At 48.2% G+C, this 16,356-nt stretch overlaps 1 protein-coding gene across 1 annotated transcript; it reads right to left on the bottom strand.

Moving 5' to 3' along the window:
* Nucleotides 1–782: 782 nt before the first annotated feature.
* PTGER4 (prostaglandin E receptor 4) lies at nucleotides 783–14,896 on the bottom strand. Its single transcript, XM_079782640.1, has 3 exons — nucleotides 14,384–14,896; nucleotides 13,009–13,921; nucleotides 783–5,282 (listed from the first exon to the last, which is right to left on the bottom strand). Exons 2-3 carry the CDS (start codon nucleotides 13,876–13,878, stop codon nucleotides 4,698–4,700), a joined length of 1,455 nt encoding a protein of 484 aa, XP_079638766.1. The 5' UTR covers nucleotides 13,879–13,921; nucleotides 14,384–14,896; the 3' UTR covers nucleotides 783–4,697.
* Between the last annotated feature and the right edge of the window lie 1,460 nt (nucleotides 14,897–16,356).

Here is a 16,356-nt window from a genome sequence, read left to right on the forward strand (position 1 = left end):
AGTATTGATAAAAACGTGGAGAAATTGGAACCCTTGTACATTGCTGGTGGGCATGTAAAATGGTGCAGGCACTTGGGAAAATTTGTAGGTCCTCAAAAAATTAAATATAGTTACCATATGACTCAGCAATACCACTCAAGATATATAGAATTAAAAACATGTTAACACAAAAACTTGTACAGCATTATTAATTATGCTGTTGGCATTATTAATAACAGCCAAAAAGTGGAAACAATCCCAATGTCCATCAACTGATGTATGGATAGACAAAATGTGATATATCCATATAATGAAATATTATTCAGCCATATAAAAGGAATGGAGTACTGATTCATGCTTTAATTTGGTTAAACCTTGTAAAAATGCTAAGTGAAGAAAGTCAGACAGTGAAGGCCACACACATATATTGTATGATTCTATTAATGCCTAGAATAGGCAAATCCATATGGTGGCTGCCAGGGGCTGGGGGTAGAGATTAGAGAGTGAATGCAAATGGGTACGTGGTTTCTTTCTGGGATGATGAATATGTTCTGGAATTAGATAGCAGCTATGGTTGCACTTGGTGAACGTACTAAAATACAAGGCAAATTATAAAATACTAGAGGCCCGGTGCACGAAATTCGTGCACGGAGTGGGGGTGGAGGAGGGGGGTGTCCCTCAGGCCAGCCTGCACCCTCTCCAATCTGGGACCCCTCAAGGGATGTCCGACTGCCCGTTTAGGCCCGATCCTGGTGGAATCGGGCCTAAACGGGCAGTCGGACATCCCTCTCACAATCCAGGACTGCTGGCTCCCAACTGCTCGCCTGCCTGCCTTCCTTCCTGATTGCCCCTAACCGCTTCTGCCTGCCAGCCTGATCACCCCCTAACCACTCCCCTGCCAGCCTGACTGATGCCTAACTGCTCCCCTGCCAGCGTGTTTGCCCCTAACTGCCCTCCCCTTTAGGCCTGGTCCCCCCCCCAACTGCTCTCCCCTGCAGGCCTGGGTCCCACCCAACTGCCCTTCCCTGCAGGCCCAGTCACCCCCAACTTCCCTCCTCTGCTGGCCTGGTCACCCCTAACTGCCCTCCCCTGCAGGCTTGATTGCCCCCAACTGCCCTCCCTTGCAGGCCTGGTCCCTCCCAACTGCCCTCTCCTGCTGGCCATTTTGTGCCGGCCATCTTGTGTCCACATGGGGGCAGGATCTTTGACCACATGGGGGCAGCCATCTTGTGTTTTGGAGTGATGGTCAATTTTCATATTACTCTTTTATTAGATAGGATAGAGGCCTGGTGCATGGGTGGGGGCCAGCTGGTTTGCCCTCAAGGGTATCCCGGATCAGGGTGGGGGTTCCCTTGGGGTGTGGGGCGGCCTGGGTGAAGGGCCTGTGGTGGTTTGCAGGCCAGCCACGCCCCCTGGCGACCCAAGCAGAGGCCCTGGTATCTGGGATTTATGTATCTTCTATAATTGAAACTTTGTAGCCTGGAGCGGAGGCCTGGGCCAGCCAGGGCTGCAGAAGCTTTGCTTTCTCCATTGCCGGGGGCAACCCTTGCCTCCTGCTCTTTCTAGCTCAGTGGCTGCCGTCATTTCTGTTTGGATTTGTTTACCTTCTATAATTGAAACTTTGTAGCCTTTGAGTGGAGGCTTAGGCCCGCAACGGCTGGTGGAAAGCTTGGTTTCCTTTGTTACTGGGGAAACCCAAGCCTCCCTCCTGCTCTCTGTGGCTGTAGCCATCTTGGTTGGGTTTATTTGCATATTTGCTCCTGATTGGCTTATGGGCGTGGCTTGTGGGTGTAGTGGAGTTAGGGTCAATTTGCATATTGCTCTTTTATTAGGTAGGATGTGCATGATATTTCAATTAAAAATAATCCAGAATCAGTGTTCTGAATGGTGAATCTGAAGAAAAGAATAAGTGATTTTATGCTTTGATATATTAGTAATGCTAACTTAGTTTTTCCCCCATGAATATGGGTGATGAATATATACATTATATGTTTATTTACATATAAATCTAGGTGTCTGATTGTTTGTGTACATGGGAGAAAAAAGCCTCTTTCACAAGTAAAATATTCTCTGAAAACATCATTTCCTAGGCACTGATTAGTATAAATTGAGGAAATAGAACTATTTCCATTGATAAAGTAGAACATTATAGAAATTTGAGCTGGATGCTCTCTCTTTTTAATACACACACACACACACACACACACACACACACACACACACTAGAGGCCAGTGTGCGTCATAAAGACTGGTCGTTCCGCCATTTGTTCTATTTGCATAATAGCCTTTTATTATATAGGATACACACACACACACACACACACACACACACACACACACACATATTTATTGATTTCAGAGAGGAAGGGAGAGAGATAGAAATATCATTGATGAGAGAGAATCATCCATCAGCTGCCTCCTCTCTACTGGGGATCATGCCTGCAAACCAGGCATGTGCCCTTGACCGGAATCGAACCTGGGACCCTTCAGTCCACAGGCCAATGCTTTATCCACTAAGCCAAACCAGCTAGCTAGGGCTGGATGTTCTCTTTTTGAGCCATCCCTGCTTCAGCTGAGAATCACTGTTCCATCACATCTGTGAAAATGAGTCTTGTTTTTACTGACATCATCCAAAAATACATTTAAAAACTTGCAAATAGCAAATCATGACTTCGCTCCTGGGGACTATTGCTCCTTGAAGTGTGTCATACAGGCAGAGTCAGCATCACCTAGGAGCTTTTTTGAAATATGCATCCTCCTGCCCCTCTCCCCTCAAGACCTACCGAATCAGAAACTGTGTTTTCAAGCTCTCCACGTGACATACATGCTGAAGTGTGAGAACCGCTGACTAGAGAATTTACAAGCAGGAAGTAATACTGTCTCTCCCACCACCCATACAAACAGGTGATTTAAGTACTAGATCTTGGTTTCTAAATACGGTTCTCCACTAAGTCTATCCAAGGTTTTCTTTTTTTTTCTTTTTTTTTATTAATATATTTTATTGATTTTTTACAGAGAGGAAGGGAGAGGGATAGAGAGTTAGAAACATTGATGAAAGAGAAACATCAATCAGCTGCCTCCTGCACACCCCCTACTGGGGATGTGCCCGCAACCAAGGTACATGCCCTTGACTGGAATCGAACCTGGGACCCTTGAGTCCGCAGGCCAACACTCTATCCACTGAGCCAAATCAGTTAGGGCTATCCAAGGTTTTCTACTATTCTTGTAACTGTTCTGTAAATTTGACATCATATCAAAATAAAAATTTTAAAAAAGATTCCAATTGAAAAGGATAGAAGATAACCTAAAATAAAAAATTAAAAAAATCACACTGTTCTCTCCAAAACCGAGCAATTTAGAGTGTATTTATTTATTATAATCTCCAAAATAATTTCAGTTGGTACAACTGCTTCATATCACTATCAGGCTCAGAATTTAATTACAACCAGGCAATTCACAAAAACACTTGTAAGCAACAAAACATGCTTAATATTTATTTGAGAAGGTTTCCTTCACATGTGTACAGCATTACAGGGCGTGACACAAAACTGTTAGAAGGTGACCTCACGTGCCCATCTGGTTACATTATCTGGTTAGACTTCTAACATCTGTGAAAGGTTAATTTAACCAATTCTTTCACATTGCAAAGTAAAAGTCATTATGGTGCATGCAGTCTGTCTTCCTCTTAAAATTTCAAGAATGTTCTAGATCATTCCTTAGGAAAGTAAAACTATACACAATTTCAGGGGGAAAACAAGCTGCTTAGACTTTTTACTTTTATATTGTATACTTCAACTATGAGTTGTTTATTAAAGACTTTGAAATTTTTATGTCACATTTTAAAAGTACCAGTTTGTGGGGACAAAAGTAGAAAATACTGGCCAGTATGTTAGGTTCTCCAGAAATCACAGATTTCTGGATAAATATATGTAGCCAGCACTAAACATTTCTCACTATGAAGTACACATAGGTTGGGAAGGAGCTTTAATAGTTTGGACTGTAATTTTCATGTCTTAAAATAGTATATTTCTTTATTCTTTTAATAGTACTCTTCCTTTTAAAAAAATCTTCCTTTAAAAAAATCTATATCCATTTTACAGGTATTAGTTTCACTATGAATTTTCAACACCTCAGCCTGAACTTATTTATGAAAATAAAATCTAACATCTATAACTTCAGCTTGTTATACTGGGGAGGAGAGGGGTTAACCATACACTTATACCTTGTATTAACAATAAACCTTCTCACAGAGAAGAAAATACTTTAAATACCTTAAGTCATATTTACAACGATAAAATTCACATTTCATGCTTTAGTGAGACACTTCAGTCATCCCTAAGATAGATGGTCCTCCTAGTGCACTGGACTGCAGCCCTTCCAGCCCCGCCCGCTGTGCAGGTGTAACGCTCCGCTCCCAGTGTTCTGAAAAGAGCAAAACGTGGCCGTCTTCCTGTGAAGCAGGGAATGAGGGTAGATCTCCTCAGTCAAGTTCTGACCCAAATCCACCCCTACAGGTGGCGACCAACGAGTTTCCGGCCTCAGGAGCCATGTGAGTCAGCTGGATTGATTGACAGGTGCTCAAAACCCAGATGTTCCTCTTGGAGTCCCCGGACACAAACAGCCCTTCCGAGCACAGCTCAATAAATGCTTCACCACGTGTCAGTTGCACAGGATTTTGGGAGCTTCCAGACACACAGCCGTACTCCTTTCCTCGGCTCCTATATACACTTTTCTGATAAGTTCACTGTCTCATTGGGGAATGTGACTTGCAGGGAGCTGCCCTTGGGGGCGGGCCCAGCACTGCCCCCAACCTCGTCCACCAGCAGGACACTCTCGGAGTCCTGCCCCTGCGAGGAGTCCGAGGTCTCTGATATTCGCAAAGTCCTCAGGGAGGTGGTGTCTGCTTGGGGCAGGCTCATGCCAGGCACACCCGGCAGCAAATTCCTGCCTGCCAGGCCCGTGTCACCGAGGTCTGGCATGTACAGGAGAGTCTGTGACGTGCTGCTGATCTCCTTCAGCTCCCGGGACAGGAAGGAGCGCGAATGGCCGGACAGCGCGGAGGATGTCCGTCTGCTGTCGGAGCAGTGCTGCCCGGAGGGGTCTCTGCCGGACCCGCCGATGCGGCAGAAGAGGCATTTGATCTTCTCCATGGCTTTGCTGAGCACTGTCTTCCGCAGGAGGATGTAGATCCAGGGGTCCAGGATGGGGTTCACAGAGGCGATTCGGATGGCCTGCAAGTCTGGGTTTTTGCTGATCTCTCGCACTAAGCTCGGCTGGTATAACTGGTTGATGAACACTCGCACCTGCACAAACGAGATGGCCGCGATCAGATTTATTTATTTTTTTTGCTCAACCGGGGAAACGTTTGCTGCAGCGTTTAATTTAGCAACATTAGGTAGCTGGCCTCTTTTCTGGTAATAAGTGCCAAAGAGCAGCATAAGCGTCAGAAAAACCACTCGCTGTGCAATTACAGTTATGTTTCGAGTCAGTGTAACTTTAAATGTGTTTGTAGCATGCCTTTCCTAGATCAAAGATGTCATACAAGAATGCAATATGTGAGCAGGGAACAGTGCCTAAAGTTCCCTTGAAAAGCATTTTATTAACTTCATTTCTGAGTGCTTTTAAGGTTTGGGAATTCTATGAAGTATGTTTTTTTTTAATTTTATTTATTGATTTTAGAGAAGCAGAGGAAGGTAGAGTGTGTGTGTGTGAGAGAGAGAGAGAAAGAGAGAGAGAGAGAGAGAGAGAGAGAGAGAGAGAGAGAGAGAGAGAGAGAGAGAGAGATATCTGTTTGTTTTTCTACTTATTTATGCATTCATTGGTTGACTCCTGCATGTGCCCTGACAGGACTGAACCTGCAACTTTAGGATCCCACAACCTTGGTGTATTGGGACGATGCTCTAATCAACTGAGCCGCCTGGCCAGGGCAGGAATATTTTTTTTCTCCAATAGCCTTTTATTTTCCTTATTCCAGCTGCCATTTATATTTAAGTGAAACTCATTTTGTAAGTCAACTAACCATCTAGTCATCACAGACAAGCCCAGGGATTCCTTTATTTTAGAGTCTAGAATGAATATACTGTAACTGTTGAGTCAATGTCTGAATCTGCTGTCATCCAGAATGACCAGAGAAGTTTTTATTTTTTTCTATGGGTCTGTTCCCCAGTCATAATAAACTCTTCCTCTAAAAACCCATTCCAGTCTTTTCCCTAACTGCATTTCTCACCTGGATTATTGTGTCAGCCACGAAACTAGAGTTCCCACCACCAAAAATTCTCCTCTCCGATTCATCCTCCAAACTGCCACCAGAAGATTATTTCTGAAATGCAGATCTGATCATGCTACTCAGCTCCCTGCTGCTTTCGAACTCTTGTTTTGCTCTACAACTCTGCTCAATGACTCCACCCTGAAACTCCAATCAGAATCCTGCCTTTGTGCCTGTCCAGCATTTGAGCTGGTAAGTAGCCAAGAGCTAAAAGAACACTCTGGACACACCAGTAGGGACGACAGATCATTCTAGTGCAGATAGAGTTGTTTAAGGGAAGAAGCACGTGGGCCAGCCCCATACCCACAGGCCAGGTGTGGCTTCAATGAAAGGAACACAAGGAGACCCTAACAACCTGCTTGCTATTTTGGAGTCTTATTTTTGGCAGTTAGAAAATTTTGCTCTTACTATAATCATTTCTTTACTCACTTTTTTGGGGGTAATTTTCATTCCAGGATGTAAAGTTCTTTCTGATTAAAGTACACAATCTTATGGGACAAAGCCACTTGGTTTCTTCCCACCACAGTCTCTATTGAGGTTCTCAGCTGTGTCTGGACACAGATTCACCTCCCTTACATCTATGGGCCTCTTCTCGGATGAAATGTTGCTGAGATCTAGAGGTTTAGAGGAACTTATCCAGGTCCCTACTCTGTTGGTGGCCAACTCTGGTCTGGGCCCCAGGTCTCCAGATGACTGACCTCCATGTTGCTTTTTCTGTTCTACCAGGCTGACTGGCTTTCTGTTTAACAATTATTTCCCAGCATTGGAGCTATTGCTAAAAAGAAAGAGGTTTACATTTTACTCATATCATATACTATTGTTCCTAAAAAGAAAAGAAATGATGGATTAAATCAGGGCCACTCTGGGTGTACCAGTACATACTCCAGGAAAAGGCAAGACCTATGGCAGGGTTTATAGAACTTGAGACTTGCAGCCTCTAGGTGGCAGTGTTGTTCCACTTGGGACTTTTTGGTCTCAGAACATTCCTAGGAAGCATTTTGCCCCGCCAACTCTAAAGACTTCAGAACAGAATTTTGGTGAAGTCTGAATTTAGCATTTCTGATATTTTTAACATTTCAATGTTTTGTTGTTGGTTGCTTCTCCCACTACAACCTCAAAGAAAACATGGTTACTAATGAAAGACAGTTAAAATGGATATAAAAGGAATGACATTTTTGACTACTGTAGAAGAAATGAAAGGAAGCCCTATTTAATTTATTTATTTTAATACGAGAAAAGATATACACATTTATTAATATTTTTATATGCGCAGGCATTCACAAAAAAAGTAAAAGAAGCTTATATATCCTTTTTAACAAAGAAAAGAGGGTTTGGGCTTCCAGAGAGGTCAAATGTGGGGCAGTAACTAGGGAATATATGGGGGACTAATGGAAGATAAGAGGTTTTTTAAGGAAGGTTTATGCAGGCTCATCTTGGTGCTGGCTCTGTCTCCCGTGATAAGGGTCACTCTACTCACCCTGGTCCTAGGAGGGAGGGGGGAAATCTATGCCACCTTCACGAAGGGAAATTCATGCCATGCTTTTAGTCAGATAAGGGCAGGAAACTAAGGAAGCCCAATTTTAGAGTTCCATTGGGGGGTGGGGAAGCTTACAATTAACACAAGGCACTGAACTTGGTCATTTAACATTGTTTCAGTAAGGGGGAGTTGACAGAGTGGGAAAAAATAAATAGAAAAGGCAAAATGCCAAATTCAGGTAAGAACATTCTCAAAAGTCAGTTGTTATTTTAGAAGACAAATGGGTTTGCCTTTGCAGCATGCTCTCAATAAGACTGACTTGAAGTATATATAAAAAAAAAGAGACATAAATGAACACAAACTCCATGCACTTCATGACACTCGAAAATTACAGCAATGTCTGCCTCACTTTCAAGGCTACTTGATTTGAACTTCCCAAAGGGGGAAACCCCAAATTAAGATGGGAATATCCACAGCAATGTCACGTGGGTAAGTAGGTGAAAGCACTTTTCTGGAATTTTCTCTCATCAGGCCATATATGTAACACAAATTAAACATGTTCAGGCAGTTTTCAGTGTTGGAAGAGTGTGCTGCTGATAAAAACAGAACCTCTGAGTCAGGAGGGAAAAACACCATAAAAAAAATTCACCGAATACAAACATACATAATCTCTTGCAACTTTACAAGTTAGCCTATTTTTTAGTAGCTGCAGATTTGTGCATGTAGTTTATTGTTAGTATTGGCATACCTTACAATATTCTCAGCTTCCTGAAGATGACTACAATTTAGGGTGAAGGAGAAAATATGACACATTCAATGGAATATGTGACTACAGCAAAGCTATGAGGAGGCTGTTTGCTATAGAGGTAAATGCCTGAGCATTGGAATCAAACAAACCTCTATTATGGCTCTGCTCCTTCTAATTTATGTACAAATTATGAAAGCACTTAGTAAAAATGGCTAACAGTCCAGCTGGTGTGGCTCAGTGGTTGAGCATTGACCCACGAACCAGGTGAACACCAGTTCCATTCCTGGTCAGGGCACATGCCCGGGTTGGAGGCTCAATCCCTAGTTGGGGGCAAGCAGGAGGCAGCTGATGGATGTTTCTCTCTCATTGATGTTTCTATCTCTCTATCCCTCTCCTTCTCTAAATCAATAAAAAATATTAAAAATGGCTAACATATAATATATCGGTTGGCTCTTCTCACTCTTCTGGTAACCCACATGTAGAAGCTTGGCCACTGTGGAATCTATCAATAATTTGAAAACTGCAGCTTAGATGTAGCTTTTGGTACAGCTAATGACACGGTATCAAAAACATGTACTTCCTGTTTAAGAAAAACCTGCTGGCAGGGGATGTCTAATAGAAAAAGAACGCTCAAGCCTTGATTGAACCGATTTTTAGTCATCGACTGTCAAGGTAGAAATAAAGGAGAAGATCCCGTAGGTGGATCTGTGCATGTGTCCGCTTGTTTGTGCCAGGCACTTCGAAGGAATGTCCCGTGTGTGCTCAGCTATCCTGCCTTGTGAAGAGCCCCAAATGGATGCAGCTGTTACTAGAAATTATTACCATTTTTGTTTTTAGTGACAAAACCCCACTTTACATAAAGAATAATGAAAAGAGTTCTTGCCTGGGTGGCTGGAGCTCAGTTCCCCCTCCCTTTGGGTCACTGACTGGCCACATACTGCAGGCAGATTGCTTAATCCTACAGGCAGGCTCTACACCGGAAATTTATTTCAGCATTCTAGTAGGAGTCTATAGGAATCACTCCTGCTCTGGGGAAAAGAAATCTTGTAGATGTTCAATAAAACCCAGCCTAGCCAGGCAGCACCACATGGTGGGAAGAGCATTAGAGGAGGACTCACCCACCACCACCCAGTTAGCTGCGCAATAATGCAAATTCTTCGTCTGCAGTGGAGGAAACAGGTGCAGAGAGAGTGAAAATGTTGGCCAACCTGAATTCTCCTCAGAGCTTTTGTCAACGAGATGACGATGCAGAAATATTTTTATGTTACTCCGCAGTTTTCAAGATACAAGTCTTGGGTCTGCAATGTGAAGCTATAACTAAACAACTGCTTTTAGGAATTGCTACTTAAAAAAAAACACCTCAGCTCAATTTATTTGAAAAAAAAAAAATCCTCAATTCCTTCAGGTTCTGCTGTAACCGTACCCAAATCTATGGCTCTCTTGGACCTAGAGATGGGAATTCTACTCAAGTGAAATCCCAGTAGGTGTTTTATGACTCCACTTCCTGTTTGCCTAAGGGAAGCAAGAGTATCTCTCTATGTAGTTCCCATCTGCCCAAATAATCAGAAACACTCACAGGACACTATTTTCCTAAAGACCTAAGTTTCAGGCAGAAGATGAACCAAATTGGCCATGCTACCCCTAACAGATGAATACTTACTACTTCAGAGTAAGAAGAGAGAACATACAAGGAACTGTAAACAATAAACACGGCAGTGCTCGCGTGGGGAAAATGCCTCTCCCAACCCTCCGGTGTAACTGTTTAGTTCCGAGGCAGAGATTTGATTGTAACTGTTATTTTAACGGCAAACTTAGGCACCGGGGTTGATCCAGCTACGCATTCACACTGGACCCTAGGAGGCTGTCTTGCTTGCATATTTCTAAAGAATACAATCCCTTTTATTCACCTTTCACTTCTTCAGCTTCTCCTGTGTTTCAAAAAACCAGAGGCTGGTTGACAAGAAGCACCTTCCCACTCAATCTTGTCATTGAATGTCCCTTGTAGGCTGCACTCACACCTGCAGTTAGCTGATTGTGACTCACTTTGGAAAATCTCCCAAGTTCAGCACACTTCCTCATTGCCACAACTAACGTCCCCACCTCCCTCACATCTCCAATCCGAGCTCCACTTGTGAGCCATACTTCTGTTGGATAACAAATTAATATTTACTCTGCATCCTGGACTCTGTATCAACCGCCCTCTAAGAGCCACCCGGGCTGCTGCTTCCCTTTTCCCCAAAAACGTTGCTTTTCAGTGGCTGTGCCAAGCTTCCTGAAATTCCAAGCAAACTGTATGAGCGCTATGAGCCTTTCCAGAGCTTTTCAGTGTTTTGAGGGGTTTGATTTTCCTCAAATAGGATTAGCAACTTGATTTGATAAAGTTAAAAAAAAAAAAAGATGCTTCATTCGTTTTTCTTTGCAACTGAAGATAGGTCCGGCTGCTTTAAATGGCAGAGAAACATGAAAAAAAAAAAAACACCCACAAAGTTGCAAACAGAAGCCAAAGAAGACTGTAGCTGTGGATAAGTTTCCCTTTGAATTCTTCCTGTAATTGCAAAGCTGTGGGTGGGTGGGGAGCATGCATGTAAACTGACTCTGAAATTCGGTTTTCAGGGTGAAATTACTTAATATCTACTACACGTTAATGGCTTTCTATAGAGTGGACAGTACTCATTACCTAAAATGTGGTTAATTTGCAAAACGAATAGAGCGCCTATAATTTCTTGCCTCTGGCTTCTCCAGTCGTTTCAAAAGTTTTGTAATAAACCGCCCTGCACCACAGGGCCCCGTCTGCGCCTTCAGCTGGAAGGAAGCACTCCACCTGTGACTGCAGCAATCTGTAGCTTGGCAGGCTCGCCCCAACCACAGCACAATTAAAAAGTAAAGGACGTGCAGGCTGCTGGCCTTCTAGCTCCAGCGCTCTGTTCCTGCGAGTGGGTCCTCTGTAAGTGCCTCTCTTTGGCACCAGGGTTGATCCAGCTACGCATTCACACTGGACCCTAGGAAGCTGTCTTGCTCTGTAAGTAGCACTCCCTCTGTCATGGACGGTTCTGCAAAACATCAGCAGAGGCCCAGGAAGGGGCCCCAGCCAGAGCTGCGTGCCTCTTCCCAAATCTCCCTTTCTTCGGAGTTGCCACTGCGCACACTAAAATATATTTATGTGGCTCAAGTGAGACTTAACTCCCTAAATTATGTCGGGTCCTGGAATGGTTTACAGGCCCCTTTGGCCAATTATATTTACTTCTGTTTATACAAACTGGCAAGAAGCTACTACTGTGCGCTGGCTCTCAGCCCCCTCCAGGTTCCTTCCATCTACAGTCACTTTTATGAGAGATATACCATTTTACATTCAATATCCCTGGGCAGTTTTAGGAAGGGGAAGAAAGGAATATTACATTCATTTGCTCTTGCTCCCAATCAGCATAAGAAAGAGAAGTCATCTCCTCTTGAGTTCGGAGTTTAGAATTTCCAGGCATGCTGAGTTTTGAGAGATGAAAAAAACTCAGAAGTGGTTGCTTTTAAGGAAACTCTAGGTAAAGTATTATGTACGTCTGCCCATGGGTTTCTGGTGCATTCCATTTTAACGACACACAAAGTAGAGGAGAGCTAGGTAGGTTTTCAACATTTCTGTTTTTAACATTTTAAAAGTTAACCCAGAGGCCATTTTAAAGAAGGTGATGCCCGAAAAACCAAGTGTATGGAAATGCAAACACACACTGGCAGGAAGGCCAAAATTAGAAGCGTCTGTGAGGGCAGGGCTCGGGGTCACCAGCTGCAGAGTGGGGGCCCACAGCACATAAGCACCTTTTCCCTAGACTGGTCCTGCACCTCTCACAGTTGTTGAGAATTCAAACCCAGCACCCATGGCCCTCAGCCTGCCCGTAAGAACCCTGCTTTCCTGACCCCGAGAGAACGCCGGACCTGCGTGCCCGACACTACCCGCCCGTGCAGCACCTGTCCCCACAGTGCACCTAGATGTCCTCCCAGGCCCTGCGGGTAGAGCAGTGGAGTTCTCAATTATTGTAAGCAAGTCACTTCCCATGTCACCTGAGCGAGTTGGGTTACACCAAAAGGCATTTGCCTTCCAGCCCTAAAATTCTACAGGGCCTCCCCCCTAACCCTACATAAATCAACACCCCCTCAATCCCACTGCTCTAAGGAACGGTGTACACTAGAGACCAGCACCCCTGATGTTTCGGGTTCTGCGGTTCTCAGTCACCCTACAGCGGTTTCCCCTCCACATCTGACCGAGAGGCGGGGGTTCCGGGAAGGCGCAGGGCCAATGTCAGGCAGCCGCGGGTAGGGGCTGTCCCGGGGGAGAAAGGAAGCCAGGCTCTCCGGAAGCACCTGCTACAGGCGCCTCCTTAGGGATGCGGCCTGAAGGGAGGTCGGGCTGCTCAGAGAGCTGAGTGTGGAGTCCCAGCCCCACCTGGAGGAGACCTGCCTACAGCCCAGGAGCGAGAGGGAAAGGAGCGGGGCGGGAGGGAGGTGGACGGGGGAGACGGCCGGGAGCGGGGGGGCCCCAGGCCGGCCACTCACCACGAGCGGGATGGAGCAGATGAGCACCACCAGGGAGGTGGCGATGAGTAAGATGACCATCTGGATCTCGGCGCCCGCGATGCGGCGGAAGCTCCGGCGGCGGCGAAAGTCGTTGAGGCGCGGCAGGGCGGGGGAGGCGGCGGCCGGGGACCCCCGGCAGGCGGCCGAGGCGGAGGCGAAGGCGGCGGCCGCGTGGTGCTGCTCGGTGCCCAGCGAGGTGCGGCGCATGAACTGGCGGTGCATGCGGAGCAGCGCGCCGCACACCAGCACGTTGCAGAGCACGGTGGCGAGGATGAGGAAGGAGCTGAAGCCCGCGTACATGTAGGAGAAGGCGGCGTGCGCCGTCACGTTGGTGGTCCAGTCGATGAAGCACCAGGTGTCCGGGTACTGCAGCCGCGAGCTGCCCAGGCCCATGTTGGGCAGCGCGCAGAAGAGCACGTTGGACGCGTAGACGGCGAAGAGCGTGAGGCCGGCCAGCCGCTTGTCCACGTAGTGGCTGTAGAAATAGGCGTGGTTGATGGCCAGGTAGCGCTCGATGCTCATGGCGCAGATGATGCTGAGGCCCGACAGGCCGAAGAAGAGCAGGATGAAGGTGCTGTACTCGCACAGCGCCGGGCCGCCGGGCCACTCGCCCTTCATGTACGTGGCGATGGTCACCGGGCTCACCAGCAGCGTGCCCAGCAGGTCGGTGACGGCCAGCCCGCACACCAGCGTGTAGAAGGTCGTCTCCTTCTGCTCCTTGCGCGATTTGCACAGCACCACGATGGCCACCAGGTTGCCCACCACCCCGAAGATGAACATCACCGCCGGGATGGTCACCGGGCTGTTCGGGGTCGAGGGGAGGGAGGCATTGGCCGCGGGGGCGGACATGGTGGCGGCTGGCACGACGCGGCCTGGAAGTGCGAGGCTGGGTCTGGGGATGGGGAGGAGAGACGGGAGCTGTGAGATGAAATCACCACCAGCAAAGGGGTCCGATCCGCGCCCCCAGTAACAGCAGAGGAGACGGAGAACGACTAGATCCCACTTTGTGAATTGGAGCCACTTGCCAGCTGCGGCACCCCAACTCTCCGGGCTCCTGATGCGTCCTGCCCGCCGCACCACTCCACGCGCATTAATATTTATAAGTGGATACAGCCATTCTCTCCTCTCCCCACCCCCCCGCCCCAACTCAACTTCACTCCACTGCCAAGATGAACAAGGCCTATCTCAAGGGAAAAGTGGTTCGCTCTAATTCCCGACAGATTCTGAGTCAATAAAATTCTCACTGAAAACATTTAGGAAGGACAATTTGGAGAGCGCGCGCTCTCCCCACCTGGCTCCGCTCTAGGGGCTCCCGCCCTCCGCTCTCTGCCCAGTGCCCCCACCCCCATCTCACCTGTGGTGGCCGCGAAAGTCCCCAGAGTCGAGCCTCAGATGCGCTGGACGCGCCTCCAACCTGTCCTCAGCCTCGCCCCGCGCAATGGGGAGCCTGTCCCGCGCTCGCCTCCTCGGGGCCGGGTCTCCGGTGGCTGCCAAGTTTCTGGAGCTGGGGTCACAGGGGCCAGCTTTCAGAAACTTGGGGAGCCAGCAGGGCCGCGGGGATGGGTCTGTGAAGCCGGCTCTGGGGTTTCGTCCCTTCACAGATGACCCAAGCTTGGCGGAGTCCGTGGGCGGGTAACAGCCCGAGGTGTGCGGCCGCGCGCGCAGGTGGCCCTGAGCCCCGGTGCCGGGCTCGGCCGCCCTCCTCCGCGGTCCCGGGCAGCGCGGGCGGCTACCGGGGCTGGCGGCTGCCGCCGAGGCCGCCTCTGGCTCCCTGGGGGCGGCGTGAGGTCCGCTGGGCCTGAGGCTCTGACCTGGGGCCGCTCATCTTCTTCCTCTCGGGCCGCCGCGTTCCGCGCTCCACGGGTGCCCGTCCAGCCTGGCTCTGGACAAACTTTTCCCCGGCGGCAAGTTTCCCTGCGGAGGCGGGGCCACGGTGCGCGGCCCGGGCGCCCATTGGCCGGGCGGGAAGGGGCGGGGCGGGGCGTGGCGGGGTGGGCGGGGCTCGGGCTGTGCGGGTCCCACGGCGCCGCGTGGGGACGCTGTCCGTGGCTTCCCCTCGTCGCCAGGGCGGGAAGGTCGCGGGGTCAGGTTCCCGCGCCTCGGGCCCATGGTGCGGAGAGACCGCCACAGGCGGGGAGTCTGGGAAGCCGGGCGCGCTCCCGGGCACCCTCGTAGCCTCTCTGGACTGGGCATCCCGGGGGCCATCGCTGAAACCAGCATTTCTAACGCACTGCCTCCCGCTCCCGGGGGCTAATTTCTCGCACCTCTACTCGCAGGTCGCACCATCAGGTTGCTGGGGAGTGAGGTCCGCTGCTCCAGGACTCTCCCTGGCGCGGCCCCCCGGTTAGAAGTAGGGTGCGCGCCACGGCCCACCAGGGCGGGTGGGTACCAGGCTGGGGCGGGGAAACCACGAGGTCATCCTCTCATCGTGAATGGGGTGGGGTGGCAGTTCCCAGGCTGTAGGCTGCGCTCCGCAGGGCAGCCCCAGGCAAAAAAGGGGAGCGGAGATAAGAGAGCTCTCCCAGAGCAGGTGGCAGCGCCCAGCAGCTTGGAGAGAGGTGGCCCGCGGGCACCACGTGGGAGAGGAGAGAGCGTGGGCGGGCTGTCTGTCTAGCCGCGGAGACCTTTCTCCTCGTCTGGGCACTCCGCCCTGTAGGAACGGTTAGACTAAGCTTTGGGCCTTTGCCCTGTTATATTCACGTTAGAGGCCTTTACCAGGAGTCCTTGGACAGGCTGATGCAGGGTGAGACAGGACTGGGAAGTCCTGAGAGTAAAGGAATTCTCCAGTCATTACCTCCGTGATTAACTCTTGGAAAAGCCAACCTGCTCTACCTTCTTCTTTTGAAGTATAGTTTGATTTCTTTTAAGGTGGGAACAGTTTTTTCTGTATACTCATTATTCACGTCTCCTTACTCTATTTCCTACATTCAGAACTGAAAAAAAAAAAGATTGTGAAACTTTATGGTGTGATTATAACCGTTTTACCTTTTTTTTAAAAAAAAACATAAAGTGAGACTATGTGGGCCTGCACAGAATTTAAATTCCTAGAGGTTTCAATGACAGGACATTAACTGTCTAGACTTACACGGACTGTGGAAGGCACCGTGTGGATGTATTACTACAGCATCATTCTGTTTATACTATTTCCTCATGAATATCAGGGATTCAAAAACGGAAACATTTGTTATCCAACAGTAAGAATTGATGGCTATTGGTCCATTTCTCAGAGTCCTCGCTTAATCACCACCGTGATCACTTCTGTTGCCCATGCTTCCTTTGAGCAGGAACTTAGCTGGTTGTGTCAGCACTGAAAGCGCATCAACACTA

Source organism: Cnephaeus nilssonii (genome assembly GCF_951640355.1).
Source record: "Cnephaeus nilssonii genome assembly, chromosome: 2".
NCBI lineage: Eukaryota > Metazoa > Chordata > Mammalia > Chiroptera > Vespertilionidae > Cnephaeus > Cnephaeus nilssonii.

Coding starts and splice junctions, on each gene's coding strand:
- PTGER4 (XM_079782640.1), bottom strand. CDS start 13,878: ATGTCCGCCCCCGCGGCCAATGCCTCCCTCCCCTCGACCCCGAACAGC. Junction 5,283..13,008: donor TCTGCTCCATCCCGCTCGTG/GTGAGTGGCCGG, acceptor TCGTTTGTGCAG/GTGCGAGTGTTCATCAACCA.